The following is a 17,997-nucleotide window of genomic DNA, read 5'->3' on the forward strand; positions in this document are numbered from 1 at the left end:
TTCGCGCCCGGCGCAACAGCATCGGATGTCCATATCTGGTGTTATGACAAATGCTGTATGTAATTATTGGTCGGCCCATTCGCCCAGTGTGTGTATTCTGTAGCATCGATCTTCCTCTGCCCGGGCAGCCGCAAAAAGATATCAAAAATGTCGCATATTAATAACGCTCTCCATTGGCGGACGCAGGACACGAAAAGCGTTTTGTGCCTTAATTAACCCTTTTTAAATTGGGCATAATTAGGGTGGAGCAGGGGCACTAAAAAAAAAAGGTTATTGCATTTTTAGAATAATAAATAATGACTTGTTAAGTTGAGCCCTGTAATTTAGAATTTAGGTTTCTTTATATTGAAAACAAAACTTAGAAACTTAAGTCGATCTAAATCGAGATTAAAAAATCGCGCGTCGCACAATTCAATTAATAAGATTTTTATACCCTTGCAGAGGGTATTATAATTTCAGTCAGAAGTTTGCAACGCAGTGAAGGAGACATCTCCGACCCTATAAAGTATATATATTCTTGATCAGCATCACTAGGCGAGTCGATCTAGCCATGTCCGTCTGTCCGTCCGTCTGTCCGTCTGTCCGTCCGTTTATATGCAAACTAGTCTCTCAGTTTTAAAGCTATCTGCATGAAACTTTCCCAAAAGCTGTCTTTCTATTGCAGTTAGTATATAAGTCGGAACGAGCCGGATCGGACGACTATAGCATATAGCTCCCATAGGAACAATCGGAAAAATAAATGAAAAAAAATTATAACTTTGCTGTTTTTTAATTTTTTGTTTAGTTCTTCGACATTTAGTAATGGTTAAATATTTCCGATTTACGGTTTAAATTTCATCAAAAGCGGACGACTATAGCATATAGCTCCCATAGGAACAATCGGAAAAATAAATGAAAAAAAATTATAACTTTGCTGTTTTTTAATTTTTCGTTTAGTTCTTCGACATTTAGTAATGGTTAAATATTTCCGATTTACGTTTTAAATTTCATCAAAATCGGACGACTATAGCATATAGCTCCCATAGGAACAATCGGAAAAATAAATGAAAAAAAATTATTACTTTTCTGTTTTTTAATTTTTTGTTTAGTTCTTCGACATTTAGTAATGGTTAAATATTTTCGATTTACGGTTTAAATTTCATCAAAATCGGACGACTATAGCATATAGCTCCCATAGGAACAATCGGAAAAATAAATGAAAAAAAATTATTACTTTTCTGTTTTTTAATTTTTTGTTTAGTTCTTCGACATTTAGTAATGGTTAAATATTTCCGATTTACGTTTTAAATTTCATCAAAATCGGACGACTATAGCATATAGCTCCCATAGGAACAATCGGAAAAATAAATGAAAAAAAATTATTACTTTTCTGTTTTTTAATTTTTTGTTTAGTTCTTCGACATTTAGTAATGGTTAAATATTTTCGATTTACGGTTTAAATTTCATCAAAGTCGGACGACTATATCATATAGGTCCCATAGGAACAATCGGAGAAATAAATGAAAAAAATTATAACTTTTCTGTTTTTTAATTTTTTGTTTAGTTCTTCGACATATGGCAATGTTTAATTATTTCAGAATTATGGTTTAAATTTTATCAAAATCGGACGTCTATATCATATAGCTCCCATAGAACTAATAAAAATATATAAAATAACTATCTAATAATTGAGCTGCAAATCATCATAGCTTCACTGTTTTTCAGTATATACTCAAGTAAATCATAATTTAAATGTTTTCAAAAGTATTTAATTCATGCAATAGCTGCAAGGGTATATGAACTTCGGCTTGCCGAAGTTTACTTTCTTTCTTGTTATTATTACAATTGGCTTTTTTCTAGTAAGTTGTAAATGTAGTTTTAAAAAATACAAAATTTAATCCAGATTAATCAAGGTTGTTTAAAAATTAAATTTACTATCAGCAACATTTGTATACTTTTCTGACAAAAATGTTGTTCTAAATATTAAATTCTATATGTAACCAACTATAAAAATTAAAGGACGGCTTATTACTTGCTGTGTTATTAATAACTTTTTTACAGTGCCTCTGCATCCATCATCTCATCATTATATCATTCACATTCGTTAATATTTTTGAAATATTTTCGCGTAATTTGTTGATATCAATTTACACAGAGCCGCTCTTTAGTCTTGCCCATAATTATATCATTTCGATTGATCAATGCGCCTCGCTCCTCTGGCAGCCCTATAAATTTGTATCCAGAGCTATTATGGAATGCCACAGATACCGGACAGATTTCTCATTGTTCCCAATATATATGAGTTATTTAGTTGCTGGCAGTGTAGGGCCCAGCTCATTACTGGGCTCCAGTTAGAAGACTTTGAGAATTGGAACCCCATACAGCCCAGCGGGTGTGCCTTGTACAATATATAATTAAATATCTCTCCTCCGATTTCCCCCTCCCCATCCCAATATGTATCGTTCTTGTTCCCTTGGCAGCAGACAGGTGCAGGTGAGTTTTGTAACTTGACGATGATAAATGTGTCGCATGAGCCAGACATAAATGGTTTGATTTGGTGGCTGCTGGTTGGTGGCAGCCCCAACTCGTTCTCGTTCCTCCCATTCCATCAGAGATCGGCGCATCATCGCCTTTGGAGCATTGGAACGCCTCGATACCGATACCGAGAGTATTTAAAGCAACTTTCACACTACACTCAATTGTCTGTTTTAGGGCCAAAATGCCCTAAAAGGCCAAAACACGCGCAGACTCAACAGGCCAGCCGAGCAGTGCAAAAAACTAAGAAAAATTATAAAATCAAGTCGGTTTCTTGAGTCCTTAAAAGCTATAGATGGAGTGGTCAGATACCCTTCAAGTTTGATTAAAGAACCAATAAAACTAAAGATACAACAGTTGAAGTTTAATATAGTTACAAAAATAAACAGAACTTTAAATGTAAATGTAAATAAAATGTTTTGCAAAGCATATTTCTATAAAATAGTATTAAAGACTAGGATATTTTCAATAAAAACATGTTTTAATTATATAGGGTATCATAAAGCAAACCTCAGTATTTTGTCATAGTATTTATTTGTATGCTGCACAAATTTGGACATATGTTGCATACCAAAAACGCACAACGTAAAAGGATACTTTTTGCCCCGATTCCGAACCCGATTCTCAACCCGATTCCAATCCCATCTCGAGTCCCGGCAAACGCCAATAATTTATAAAGCGGACAATAAAATGTTATCAAACAAAAAAGTATATACAAACAAGCTGGGCAATATGGGGTATGGGGTATGGGGAATCGGGAAGTCGGAGGCAAAAGAGGAGGGACAATCGAGAGTCGACAGGCTGAACTAAATGCCGCACGCCTGCGCATTCTGAACACACTGAACTCTGCGAAATAAAAAAATAAGTAAAGAAGAAGAAAACGAGGAGGGTCCTCCTTGGCTCCGATGATATATGAAATCATATAACAGCAATCGGCAGGCCACAACAACAGGAACCACAGATCGCATAAAGTGTGTGTAGTTTATTAAGCGCGCCGAGAAAATGACACAACAACCACATTGGCCTCCTCAGTTGTTGATTTTCGCCGTATAATTTATGGGCCTTCAGCGAGTTGGCTTAGAGAATTTGCCACAGTTTATTTATGTGGCAGACAAGCCGAGCAAGAGATCCAATGCTTTAATAGAAATGGAAATGAAGTCAACTCCATCAGCTTTGATGTGCAAAACAATCGAAAGAATCGGAGCCTAAAGAAGATTGATATTTACTGGGGCAGAAGATGGACTTTAAATGGCCAATAGCATTAATTGATTATTTAAATTTAGTCAAGACAAGAACTTATTTTATCAAAAAAAAAAATGGAGACATTTATTTTTTTATTTTGCATTATTGAAATTAGAACTTTACCAAATATAAACCAATTTATTTAATTTCTTTGATAGAAACGAACGTATAATAATTAATTTAAATATTTTTTATTTTTTAAAACGTTAAGAATCATTTTAAATTAAAAATTTAAGAACCAACACGTTTTGGTCTCAGAAACGATTCGATTTATTTTACCCGCCATAAATCACTGTTCTATTAAAATATCGTAAATCAAATCCATAAAATTTACAATATTTCAATCAGTTGCTGATCATCAAAAAGCTGCTCCCTCCTTCACTTTTGCATTCCAATAAAGCGACTTCGTCACATGATATCTGATACAAAGCAAAAACAAAAGAAGAGAATAAATAAATGAGCCTCAGCCACATTTAAATAATTCGACGAGGCATTCAATCTATATTAAAAGCGAAAATTGATCATAAAATTTGCAAGGCACGTTTCGAAATTAAATCATTTTAGTTGAGCATGAGCGAAGGTTTCGTGCAGTATAAACAAAGCAGAGAACACAAAAAAGCATCAAAGCTACGGCAATCTCGACTTTTAAATGATTTTTATAACACTTCTACGGCGGTTTTTCAATAAAACAACAAAAATTCGATGAATTTTATGGCGTGGCAAAAATTTAATGACATCAATCGAACTCCCTCCCCATTGTTTCGCTTTTCTAATATACAAAAAGGCTTTAATGGATTTTTTGTTCGCCTCGGCTCGGTTTGAATCGGTTTTGTTTTTCGTTTTGCTTAAACATATAAACGGGACCATAAAAACAACAACAAGCAGAGACTCCCTGAAAGCGTGTTAAAAGTAGACTAATGGGTTTTAATTTAAGCCAACGAACCTTGTAAAATGCCAAGCTTTTCTTCCCCAATGAGCGGGGAAAAAAAGTCAACCGAATAATTGAATAATTGCATGCCGGCCAGCGAGTGAGTGTGTTTGATGAACTTTCTCCGACATCCATTCAAAATTAAATCACTTTACGCACTTTAGGCTCCGCCTTTCCAGAGCCTCGATAGCGCAGCTCTCAGATTTTTATCTCCGTCCAAAGCGGCGCCTTAAACAAACAACAATTTGCCCGTTTTTTGTCTATACACAAACGCATGTATCTTGAAGATACATTTGCGTGCCAATGGCGTAATTTACCACTTAACATATCAATTGTGCGGCTATTAATCAAACAACAGACGAGTCGGGGCTTGGGGCCCCTGACTCTGGATTCCTGCTTTGATTTGTACGCATCGGTTGTCAAACAACTGAGACAAAAGCTGAAAAGATATATAAAACTCCACGCACACATATAGACTGAAAAAAAATGTGCCATCTATCTAGGAATTTTTAAGGAATTTCTATGTAAAATAATTACTTTTTAACTTTAAAAAAGAATTTTTGTTTTGGATTTGAACACTGGTTTAGAGATTTCCAAAATTTAACTCGGTTTAGGATTAAAAAGATATATTTATTAAGTGTTAATTATAAAAAGTTTGTTTTAATCAAATATGTTTAACTTTTTAAATAGTAAGTTGCGGCGCTTTTTCAGAAAATAACCAATCTTATCGTCTTTAGATTTTTTTAAGTGCACAACCAGAGATTTTTTATATCTTAAATGTCCATCAAAGTCCACAAGCAGCGAGTCAAATCATAATAGGAGCATAAAGAGTAGAATTTTTAACACCTCACTCCTCCGCACTCGAGCTCTTTTGTTCTGCGCCCTGGACACAGTGGCCCCCCCTCGTCTCATTTTTATTTCACTTACATGGTTTTATTCAGCCCGGTCCATCTCATTGGCAGTTGGACATGCCATCAGAGGGCGATCGATAAACGCTGTGGCATTCCTTCGGTATGCGCTCCGAAAACTATTCCATTGAGGCTGTCAGATGACGCCGTCTAATTGCTTTTGTTTGCTCCACTAAGGTGCCTAACGAACTCGAGTGCACGGGGCCACAGAAATATAACAACTCAATTCGAAAAGCGAAACAAATATCTCGAACTCCTTCAGCTGATAGCTGGCGATGAGGCTGGAGATTGGCGGGAAAACACTTAAGCGCCAAAGTGTATCTTTGATCTTTCGGAGATGAAGAACTGACCCCACTCGACTGCCGTTGATGTTGACGCTCGATTTTTGGGGCAGAGGGTTTTCGATTCGATTTTGTAGTGCCGTTTTATTTGCCTGGTAGTTCTAAGGCCAGATGAGTCAGTGGTTTCTTGGATACGCAGTGAAATCTTCAGGCGCTTACAGTCAATCGATTTCAATCTTCATTATTTAAAGGTTTGTATAAATATATTTGAATACTTAATAAAAATATTAAAATATATGTAGGAAGAGTTTAAATAACTTTTAAGAGAATATATAATTTTCTATAAATAAACTTCAACTAGAGGGTAGGCTATCTCTGTATTTATAAGAAGCTAACTTCGGTGATTTTCATTTAAATTAATAATTAATACTCTCCAGAAACCATATGGTTATTTCTGTTTGTTAAGAAATTATTAAATTAAAAATCTTTCTTGTATATATAATAATTAAAGAAAATTTTGTGTAGATATGAACGCACAGTAGGACAGCCGGATATGGCTAGATCGTCTTGCATTATATATATATATATATATATATATTATATATATTAAACTTTATACCAAATTAGTATGCCTTCTGCAAGGGGTGCTTTGGCTTACATAGGATTTGCTGCGACATCTAGCGGCTTATAACTGAACTTGCGAATTCTACATGCCTTTTACACACTAATTCTACACGCTTCCTAAATGTTGCATACTTTCAGCTGCTGCTTGAAATGTTGCCTCTGTTACTTGGCCCAAAAACTGAAACTGCACGCTAATTGGCTGTTAACGGAACTATGAGTTGCTATACAATTTAAAATAAAAATAATAATAAAGAAATTACAAAATATAAATCCAGTTAACAATCCCGTAGAAATAAAAAACCACTTTATTTTCTGGCCACTTATATATTTTCAATGCGGTTTCGTGTTAGCAAAATTTGTCATTCGGGTTATTGTTATTATTGACTTATGCTTATGGAAAATTCCAACATTCTGCACACTTTGTATTTGTTATTTTTAAAGCAACAACAATCTTGAAATATGTTCAGTTATTGTTTGTATATTTTGTTTTCTGGGCAGTAGGATTAAAAATTTGCAAATTTATACATACGTACGCGCACTCTAAAAACAATAAAGTAACAATTGTCTTAGGACACATACAATTTGTCTATTTCTCATATGTATATTTCTTCTTGTATATTTATACGTTGTTATATATATGTTATTTATAATAGCCATATTATTAGTTAGAAGTAAGCATACTATCTGTACAAGATTTTCCTTTTGGTTTTATTGAGTTAAGAGTTGAGAAAGAGGATGATCCCAATGGCCCAATGAAGCCTCAATCCTTTAAGATGATTCTGAAAATAAATCAATTCATTAGAAAAAGTCAATAATATGTTGTTTTGTTTAATATTTTTCTAAATATTTAAAGAAATTAAGGGAATCCTTATAAAAATTAAAACCACCAAAAGGAGTACAAGTCGATGGTTTCACTTATATTTGAAATGCAAGCGATTTGATTTCAAAATATAAATACAAGTCGCAACAAGATTTACATTCTTAAATAAAACTTTTCAGATTATATCAATTTTAAATGTAAGATAAACGGTATCAACAGATTTTGAATAGATATATCTTAAACTATAAAAGCTAATAGAATGTCAATTTAATTTTTATGAAATTATTAAACCATTTTTTTATTTTTAAATTAAAATTCATTGAAAGCCAATTTTGTTCATTTTGACATTTTTGACTTTTTTATAGAAATATTTCTATATATGCTTTTCATTAAGCCACGATTATATTTTTTTTATAGGATTTTAGGTATTGTAATCTTAGTTTAAAACCATATACATTAATATTGCGAATTCTTGGGTTCTAGCTTCAATTTTATCCTTTTGAAACCGTAAATTATTTAAAGAAATTGATGATATATTCTTGAACAGTTGCTAGCCTGAAATTGGCTCTTTTATGGAAATTGATTAACTAAATTTTCACATTAAACGATGTAAAAATTATATGCAAACATTTTTTTTTAGTTATAACAATAATTTATTTAATAGATATTAAAACTTTTGACTTAATTCATAAAATACTCACATGCGTTTTCTTAACGATTTTCGCTTTCTGCGCAGCTTTTTGTATGTGAATTTGCTCGGTGAGATTTTGTAGTCTTCATCGAATTCGAGTTCGAGCTTAACTAGATTTTGCAAGTTCAGCTGGCAGTCCTGTGGCGGAATAGAATGGTATTAGTAAAGGCATTTACTGAGTACTATTTGTAGCAACCTCAAGGTTCTTGAAATGCCAACTGGAGTCGCCGGGGGATCCCCCATCGCTGGTCAGTTCGCTGAGACAGGTGCGCATTGTTGGCCAGCACTGGCAGCGTTTGTTTGTGATCTCGCAGCCCGTCTGCAAAACAATCGAATCGCTGTCGGAACAATTATCGTGATGACTGTAGGTCAGGGCGGTCAGGTGTTGCAGATCTGTTAAAAAAACAAATAAAGCAAATAGAGTTATTAACACCAAAGCTATGAGGAGCGGAAAACTGTTGGTGCGCGTTAATTCACATATTAAATGTTCATTAAGACCCAAAATGAACTTTGATTCTGTGCGCATTTAAAGAGATTATGATGATGTTTACTTTAAATTAGTGGGGGCCTATATAAGCCGACTCCTTTTGCATTTTCATGTTTAGTTTGGCATAATGTTCATTCGGTTTTCGTTTTTGGTTATATTTCTTCCTCTACAACTCGGATCCGCAAAGGTTTGTTCTTTTAATCTGAAACCACAATATGTACAAATTTTATCTGCCAGAGTAACTATGACATTGTTATCAAAACTCTGGACTGCGCAGCTATATCTAAGAAATACGTTAATGAAGTCAATTGTCAACTTTTGCGAAAGCGGATTGCCATAATATCGGCCCGATTTAGTATGAACCAAACCATTGATCACTTCGACATTCATGCCACGTTCGACTTGATCAAAAAGGATAAAAGTCGCATGAGCGTGGCCGATCTTAAGATGGATGGGTGCAGGTACCTAGGCTCGATGTATCAAAACAATATCGTTGGCAAATTGTTCAAAAGACTTAAAAGTGTCAGTAACTTGCCAAGCCAATGTCCTGTGATGAAGGTGAGTAATATATTAACAGGTTCCCCAAATAACTGAAGTGGAACTTCTTGAATTTTAATCAAAACAAAAACTACTTCAAACCAGTTAATAAAATGGTTATCAATAGCATATAATTTGTAAAAAGCTATTTGTTAAAACTCATGTTTTGATAAAATTGTATCCAAGTTTTTAGTTTAATTCTAAATTTTTTAGATTTTTGCTATCAGCTTAAGCAAAATATTGAATTTAAGTTGATTTTGCACAGAAGAGTGATTATTTTATTAGATTACTTTTATTTAAATTTTGTTTCGCAAAATTAATTTATAAATAACCAGAGATAACTTGGGTTTTAAAAAAAGGCTTTAAAGATTTTTAAAAGTATGCAAAAATATATTTTAAAGTAAAAAGCTCATTAAATTCAAGAAAAATCAGAAGCACTCGGGTTTCAATTAAAATGCAATTGTTATTTCATCATATCAGCTGGAAGAGTTTGTCATCAAAATTATCTTATTCAAAAGCAACTTGCTTTAGTTTATCAATCTTATTAAAACTGAGAAAACATAAATATGTTTCGATGACAACAAACGGAGAACGCAATTCAATGAAATAGAACTTCCGTTTGTTTTTTAGTCAGTAGCTCAGCTCGATGGCAAAACTTTGCCCCTCCCCAGTGTGAGGAAGATAAATATTTTCCATTGGGAAACAACTTTCAATAAATAAAAGCAAATATTTGTCAACATTTCATGTTGTGGCACTCTCGACGAGCAAAACTAGTTAAATTTGAACAACATTCTGCAGTTATTTCATTTTCATTTCCCATTTTCATTGGAAATTGCCGTACGGCCGGGACGTATTAATTCCCCAAACACGATTACACACAAAAACCAAATTGATGCCATCAAATTATGCAGGGGAAACTGTACGAGATCCGCAACTACACATTTATTTCGGACGAATTCCCACCAGGAGCTCCGGAGGCCAAATGGCAAGTGCGAATCAAATTGCTGAAGCGCTCCGAACTGGTTTCAAACATTTTCATCGAGGGCTCTGTGGTCTATAATACGTGATGTTAATGCATAATGGATGCGACTAAATACAAATGCTCCATAACCATAACCCGCTCGCTGGTGTTTCTCTCCCTTTTTTTTTTATGTATGCACTGGAAAAAAATAGATGTTCACCAACAAAGTACACGAGAGAACATCTTATCTATATATATAAAATATCAATTGTTGTTACTTTCACTAAACTTTAACATTATTAAATATTTAATATTCTTCTATTTTGCTAACAACAATTTTTGTTTATGTTAAGATTATTTCATTTATTAAATAAAATTCTTTTCTAGTAATTTATTTTTGGTAAGTAACGACTTTTATATATGAATACCAAAGTCGATTTAAGAATAAACAAGTTTTTTAAAAGTAATACTATATTAGAAAATACACGAAATATCCGCCAGAATAAGAACTATGAACAGTTCTAGTAAGTATTTTTCTTAACAATGTCTAGGCCTTTTTTTAGATTTTTAATTTGTAGGTTTTTTCCATGTGTATTTGGTGCGTTTACATATCTATTGACTTTTACTTACAAAAAAATTTTGTTTATGTTAAGATAACTTAATATACTATATAAAATCTTTTTTGGTATTATTTTTTGTAACGACTTATGTATGACTATTTAAAAAACACAATATCGAAATTGGTTAAAAAAAACAAGTAATTTTAAAATTTAATTTAAAAAAGGATTATGAACAGTCCTAGTTATATTCTGACAATGTCTGAATTTAAAAAGGCTTTCCATTCAATTTAAGATTTCGAATTTGTAGATTTTCTTCACTGTGTATTTAGTGGGTTCCACATATCTATCGACTTACCCATGCACACGCCCAATCCGCTGCTAATGGGCAGCTTGGTCACACACTGCAGGGGCGGCTCACATTGACCGGAAAATCCGCCTGGTCCGCCGCAGGACTCACCCAAAGTTTTGGCGCATATGCGACAACATCTGCGAATAGTTGGACGTATATGACATTAATATATGAGCATAATCCGTGCAATAGAGATGGATGAATCCCAGTAGTAATTGATTCGATTCCGTCTTGGATTCGATAAGCGTTAACAATTAGTTAACACACTGTATTGTGATGTGGGGGAGTAAGGGTGCCTGATGTGAATTCCTAAGCAGTACGTGACTCACGATGTGAATTGGATTGGAATTTAGAGGAGACACTCTGATGCCTGACTCTCTTAATTATATCATGGCCAATTATTGAGGTCATAGTGTGGTTACGAATTGTTGACCCATTCTGTCTGATTTAAATACTAACGCATCACAGCAATGATAATGTTGCCGACTATGCGCTATTAAATTGGATTAAAACACGTGACAATTATATTAAAATACAAAAAGAATTCCTTCATTAAAATCAATAATTATATTAATTTCAAAACGTGATTGCTACTTATCAATTGTGTGGGAATTTTAATTTATTTTTTTTACTAACATTTTTTCTTTTCAGCTGTTTGCTAGCCGATTCACCTTTACATTACAATTAGTTAATTAAAAAATAAATTTCATCATAAATAATAAGTTTTATCTATGCAATCAAAATTGTTATTATAAGCTATTAAATTTTAAGTGTATTTTGATGCTTAATTTAAGCAAACATAAAAACGATGATAAGCACAAACATTTTTGATAATTGCATTGATGACTCGCCAAAGCTTTGTTATTATGCACTAATGTTTCGGCAACCACTAAACCAAGCACGCTAAAATAATAGAAGCCTATTTCGTTTGATGATTAAACAAACAAAAGAACTTAACCTAGTTTGAATTTTAGCAGTTTGTTTTTGCAATTGATATTCTTGAAACAGTCACATTTAATGCCGAAATTTTCTATTAAGAGATAAATTAACATATGTAGAAACTTAGAAAAAAGGTATATCATGGAAATTAAATACAAATTAAAATATTTTGTATATTTCTTATATTTATTTATTTAACTTAAATTCAATAAATACTACATACATGTAGCGTACTCAAAAAGAAAGAAAATCTAATAAAATGATTTTAATACCAAACTTTGATGCACATACACCTGCGGTCATGAAAATATTAGTTTTTTAGCTTATGGAAATAGCAATTGAAACTACTGTTTAAGATCTTTTTTTTATATTTTCATAAAAATAATTTTTTTTTACCAAATGGGGCAACTAGATAAATTTACTTAATCATTATCACTAACTACTAAAAATATTTTTATTCCAACACGAATTGCATATGAAGGAGGATTTTTCGATAGTTTTTTAGATATGTCTAAATCTACTTACTACAGCATTTTATAAAGTACATTAAATAGAATTATGTACACTTTTCATTTTTCTTGAAAAAGTAGAACAATATTAAAAGATTTTTAGTCCTAAGTTTGCCTGTGCTTTAAAGTTATGCTTTTGAGCACTTTAAATTGTCCCACTACTATCATAACAAAATACAATTGACTCGGAACGAGTGAAGAACATTACATAAAACGACGGGAATAATACCTAATATCAATTTCTCCGTTTAGTTTGGCCATAAAAACGATGAAATATTCACGGGGGCACCGGCTCCCCCATTTGGTGGCCAGAAAATATCTGTTTAATTGGAGTGCTTACTTGCAGGGATCCCAGAGCATAAGTCCTTTTCCGGGGCAGTCGGGCGAGCGGATGACGTCGCACTCCTTCGGATTGCAGTAGCATTTGAGTCCGTTCACCACGTTGCTGCTGCCGCCAGATGCTGCCATTATCAGGAGCAGATAGCACCACAAGTAGATGAGCAACGCGCTCACGTTCAGGCGGCCAAAATAACATCCGTTCGGGCGCATCCTATGCGGAAGTTTGGCTTTGTTGTGCTGGTGCTGCTGCCGCTGCTGCTGTTGTTGTTTGCCGATCCCCTTCAACGTCCTTGTGCGTAGCACATCCTTCCCCTCGGCCACCCCCTGCCGCCTGCACACGCCCCTGGCACTTCCGCCCATTTATAGGCAATTTTTATTGCGCCCCTGCTGGCTCGACGGTGCGTTCCACTTCCACTTTCCGTTCCACTGCCTCCGCTGATGATGATGATTGGGCTGTCGGGCTCTGGTCCTGGCTCTGGGTCTGGGTCTGGGTTCGACTACTGCGAGTACGGGTCCGGGGTCCGGGTCCGGGACAGGCAATTTGCATGTTGACTGCAAAGAGCAAGAGCGTTCTCAAATGATTAAAATGCCATAAACTTCCCCAGCTCCCGAAAATGCTCGTGAATAGGCGTTTTACAATTGAAATTTGCGGAAATCGGTTGCCGGTCTAATTTCATTAAAATTTCATCTACGCTGCCTACTTTTCGGTGGTAATAAATTTGTAAAATGGTTCGGAATTTTGTTCGCCAAATTGAAATATCCCAAATTGGTGACGCTTTATGAGCTAATCAATTCATTAATTAATTAGGGTAATTGTGAATTTCGATAGGCAGGAATAAATAAAAGAAAATTATTGGTACAATTTCACCTAGTTTACCTTGCTTCTCGAATGAAAGCGAATGAAATATCTGTAATTATTGGGTTTGAATTATATAAATAAAAACTTAAATATTATGCGAGTATCGATAAGCAATATACTTTCTTAATTTCATATTACAATTTGTCTGACAACAAATTCGTTACTGTAGGCTAAATTTACCGGTTGAAAAAACGTGAATATTAATTTAAGTAATTTTTTTTTACGTTTTTTATGTTTTTTTTCCGAATATCTTAGCAACTTGTTCGAAAAACAAACATCATACTGTGAAAGCGAATAAGTGTTGTCCCAAATTGAACCTTAACATGACATTGATAAATATGCTTTAAGCGTTCTGTCTTAAGTGTTATCCTAGAGCATTAATAAAAATTCGATTAAAGGTGATATTTTAGTATTCTCCCTTTTCCCTGAATTATAGCTTTATAATCAAACATGTTTTTTTACATGGCAGGTAATATGTGTAGTTATATGATCAAATAACCTCTACACAACAATATAAAATGGTGAACTCAATAACTTATATCGATTTGGTAAGTAGAGCCACAAGCCTAGTTATCAATTATAATGATTTCGCCCTTCCGATTTGATTGGTGTCATTACGAGTAATTTTAATAACAAAACAGTGAGCAATCAAAGATTTAAATATCAAAATGTTTTTATTTAAGCCTTAGTATACAATGAATGAAGTATATACATTTTGTTGCACGTTTAATTTAAATTGCAAAGCGGAGAAAACTTTTCGGATATAGAATAATATTAAAATGTAATAAATGATCAAATAAGTTAAATTATTGAACAGATTTCTAAAATAAAGAATAGTTTAAATGATTGCTTGCTTTGGATTTTTTATTTTTAAATGCATTAGGGCAATAATTTGCTAAGTAGCAAGTGCCATTCATAATGTACAGTTATTAATTGAATAAATTTTAACTATGAAATGATCCCAAACTTGTATTTTTACTTTCTGTAAACTAATGCTCATTTTGCGTCTTCTTTGTTTGCGAGAAACTTAATCTGGTTTAAATTTAAAAGTCATATTTGAAAACAAGACCAACTGATTTGTTCGTTAGGTTGAGAAAGTTTCCACGACCGTTTTTGGCAATTAAAGTTTTCCCATTTAACTTCCCCAAAACCTTGACGGTGTCATACACCTTCATTTAATCAAGCTGGCTTCAAATCGCACTTCGACAACTTCGGCAGCTTAATTAACCAAACGTGGTCAGGGCCAAAATCAGTGCCTGGAAAATGAACTCACTGCCAATACAGCACAAAAAAGGAAAAATACATCGAAACAGCAAGCAAAAAACGTCGGAAATTAATTTCAACGAATCCCCACAAAGTATGCCACATGCCAAAAAGTTGTTGAAAATTCAACAATGAAAGAGATGCTACGACGCGTAGGTGAGCGAGATGGCATGAAAGGGAAATCCAATTTGTTAGAACACATGCCTAACTAATTTGTATTTAAACGTTTGATGTCCTGCGACACCCAATCCACAACCAGCCAAACAATCCTAACCTACTTCAATATATTTTCGAAATTGTTGCGCAGTTTATTTGCCTCGAAATCAATGGTAAAATAATAAACTTTTGTCAATTGCGAGTTATTTTTGTCGCTTTTGTGTGTGTTTTCTCTATTTTTCTGGCGAGTATTGCTTTCACTTTGCCTTGGCCGAAAGGACACTCAACATTATTGCCATTGCTGTTGTTTTTTCAGTTGCCTGTCAACCACTTTCAATTTGGCATTCAGTTTTTGTTGTGTTTCATTTTTTTTTTTTTTTTTTAACAACGCCACCGACACAGTCACAAAGCCTTTGCACACACAAACACACACAGGAGCACACACCTCGTTACACCTAACGATAGACGTTTAGGACTAGCAGTCGCTCTATATGCTATACGCTATAGTGGTCCTCGTCGTTGTTGTTCTGGCTATTATTGTTGTTGTTGTTGTTATTGCTATTGTTGTTGTTGTCGTTCTTGTTATGGTTGTCGCTGTCCTGACGTTTAACTTTCGGTTCCGCCGAATCCCAATGAATTTTTCATGCGCTTTTGTCTGCCGCACGCGGCCATTTATGGCAGGAGACTGAACTAACCAGCTGCCGCCGTCGCTGCATAGACCTTTTGCCAGTTAGAACGGACACATATCGCTCCGATTTGGGGATATGCTCGTGTCTTTGTTCTTGCTTCTGGGCCCTCCACAGAAAATATCCCCCTATTTTCGCTCACCGCGCAGGCGCCTTTGCAGTTGAGCCTGGAAGGCAGAGTTATCAGTCACAACACGCGAAGGACTCTCGTAGGACCCGTTTAATTTGGGTTTATACGGAAGTAGATTTCGAAATAATGTTTTTTTTTTACTTTGAGAGAAATTTTCCCATTTTTTCAATAAAGGGTTTATTCACGAATTAGACAAATCTTGGGATTTGTAAGCGTTTTCAACTTAATGTTAAACTTTATTGATAGAGTTTGACTATTTATAAATTGATTCAAACAATTAAATATTTCTTGAACTCTTTTGAATGTTTTAAACCTTTTTTCTTACTTGACTCATTGGAATTCAGCGGGTCAACAAATGATTGTGATTTTAACCCCAAATAACAGTTAAGGCTTAGATTTTTTTTAGAATTTTTGTACATGTTGATGTAGTTAAACTCCTTCCAAATCTTCAATTTCTTTTTCGTTTTAAATTCGTGGGGTTGTAATTTCAATTGCCTTTATGTACATCTCTTATCTAAGCTTGAAGTAAGTATTTGCTTATGCTTGTATTGCAACGCCTTTAAAATTTTTCTAAAAACAGCTTAGTTTGGTAACAAAGTCGAGAATTCTCGGACTATACATTTACATGTTGAATTGGAATTAAAAAAAAAAGATTTCTCTTTTTATATGCAGGTCAACTCCCTAAAATCTCTTTTGCAAATCTAGAAAAATATTAAAAAATTGAATTACCAATTAAAATATAAAAATCATCTGTACTCTGCAAAACACAATTTTAGGCGTCGCATAAACGCCGCAATAGCAAACCACTCTTGACGATTATGGCGCGAGCGATGAGAGCAAACAGCGGATGCAGAAACATCCTTCAAAATATAAAGTCATTTTTGTTTATTATAATTACAAATAAAGAGCAGGATGCAGGGGCTTTAGCCTAAGCTTAATCTGAGCGAAGCAGGCTAATGGCCAATTTAAAAGTATGAAAGTCGTTGGGTCGTTTGTCTTGTGATTATTTTGTATACGTAATTTTAAGCTGCTCGCAGTTTAGGCCACAACTTTGATGATGAGGCAACCGTGTCAGCTGCTAATAAGCATCGCTCCAAGCGATTTGCCTCCAATAAAAGCCACACACCGCACGGGCCTATCATTTTAGCCCCTCTAAAAAGCAGGCCAAAAAACTTGCAACTTTTCCAATTAGCGTAAAACAGACGTTTGAGACCAAAAGTACACGAGAGAGTTCAAGTCCGAGTTTCAGAGATGTGGGTGCACACGTTCGCCCCTCCTCCCCCTCCCCCTTCCTTCCATCCACCCACCAAAGATGAGTCCAATGCCGCAGTAAATGTTGCGTAAAACAACTGCGGACTCGGGCTGCTGGCTACCACCCAACCACCCCCTGACCACCAAAACCCCAGCACCAACTCCCCCTTCCCCCCGCAGATTTACAATTGAACAAAAGAGCAATCGGGAATTATGAGCAGGCCAAAACTTTTTTAACAACAATAATGGAACGTAAAGAAAACGTTCAACTCACCGAAAAAAAAATTGACAAAAATAACTGAACCAAGAATATGAAAAAAATCGATGCAGTGAGAAAAAAACAGGTAATCGATGCGGTATCCCATTGGGAGTCATAACATCAGATGAGGTATAAAACAAGCTTATGCTTTATTTTTTTTGGAATATCAATATTGGTTGTTGAATACATTTAAATGAAAAAAATCGTTGCCATTTTTTGCCAGAACCCTACAAAGCGAACTAAGTAAAAAATTACAAAACCTGGAAATAAATCAGCAATAAGAACATTTGCTTTTATTTAATACATATGTACATAATTACAATCATGCTAATTGAATTAATGGAACTTGGTGTTTTCATTACAATTAGTTTAAACAGACATTTGGTTTAAAATATTAATATATATTTATATATTATAAATATTTTTATATAAAAAGTAGTAGTAGTAGTAGACTTAATTAAGTTTTAAATATAGTATTTTAAATATTTGTGAAAATCACGTGCTAAGCTGTTAGGCTTAAAATTAGACTTCTTTTTTTATGAATTTTATTCCATGCAGACATAAACCTAAATTCAGAGGAAAATATAGATTTTTTTGTATTTAGATTTTTCTCTGTGCGGGTAGGTGGACATGAAAAAATATCGAAAACTTGTGCGTTCGACTTGATATGCTGCAAAAAGTAAATGTGCAACTGTGTGGTGGGT

General features: G+C 34.2%; 2 protein-coding genes across 2 annotated transcripts; one reads left to right on the plus strand and one right to left on the minus strand.

Moving 5' to 3' along the window:
* Window positions 1–6,812: 6,812 nt before the first annotated feature.
* LOC108142817 (cysteine-rich motor neuron 1 protein) lies at window positions 6,813–15,660 on the minus strand. Its single transcript, XM_017266878.1, has 6 exons — window positions 15,413–15,660; window positions 12,691–13,241; window positions 10,909–11,039; window positions 8,205–8,401; window positions 8,019–8,146; window positions 6,813–7,276 (listed from the first exon to the last, which is right to left on the minus strand). The coding sequence occupies exons 2-6, from the start codon at window positions 13,047–13,049 to the stop codon at window positions 7,258–7,260; spliced, it is 834 nt and encodes a 277-aa protein (XP_017122367.1). The 5' UTR covers window positions 13,050–13,241; window positions 15,413–15,660; the 3' UTR covers window positions 6,813–7,257.
* Window positions 8,410–10,684, plus strand: LOC108142818. Its single transcript, XM_017266879.2, has 3 exons — window positions 8,410–8,682; window positions 8,733–9,053; window positions 9,944–10,684. Exons 1-3 carry the CDS (start codon window positions 8,623–8,625, stop codon window positions 10,097–10,099), a joined length of 537 nt encoding a protein of 178 aa, XP_017122368.1. The 5' UTR covers window positions 8,410–8,622; the 3' UTR covers window positions 10,100–10,684.
* Window positions 15,661–17,997: the final 2,337 nt, after the last annotated feature.

Source organism: Drosophila elegans, unplaced genomic scaffold (assembly GCF_018152505.1).
Source record: "Drosophila elegans isolate 14027-0461.03 unplaced genomic scaffold, ASM1815250v1 contig_208, whole genome shotgun sequence".
NCBI lineage: Eukaryota > Metazoa > Arthropoda > Insecta > Diptera > Drosophilidae > Drosophila > Drosophila elegans.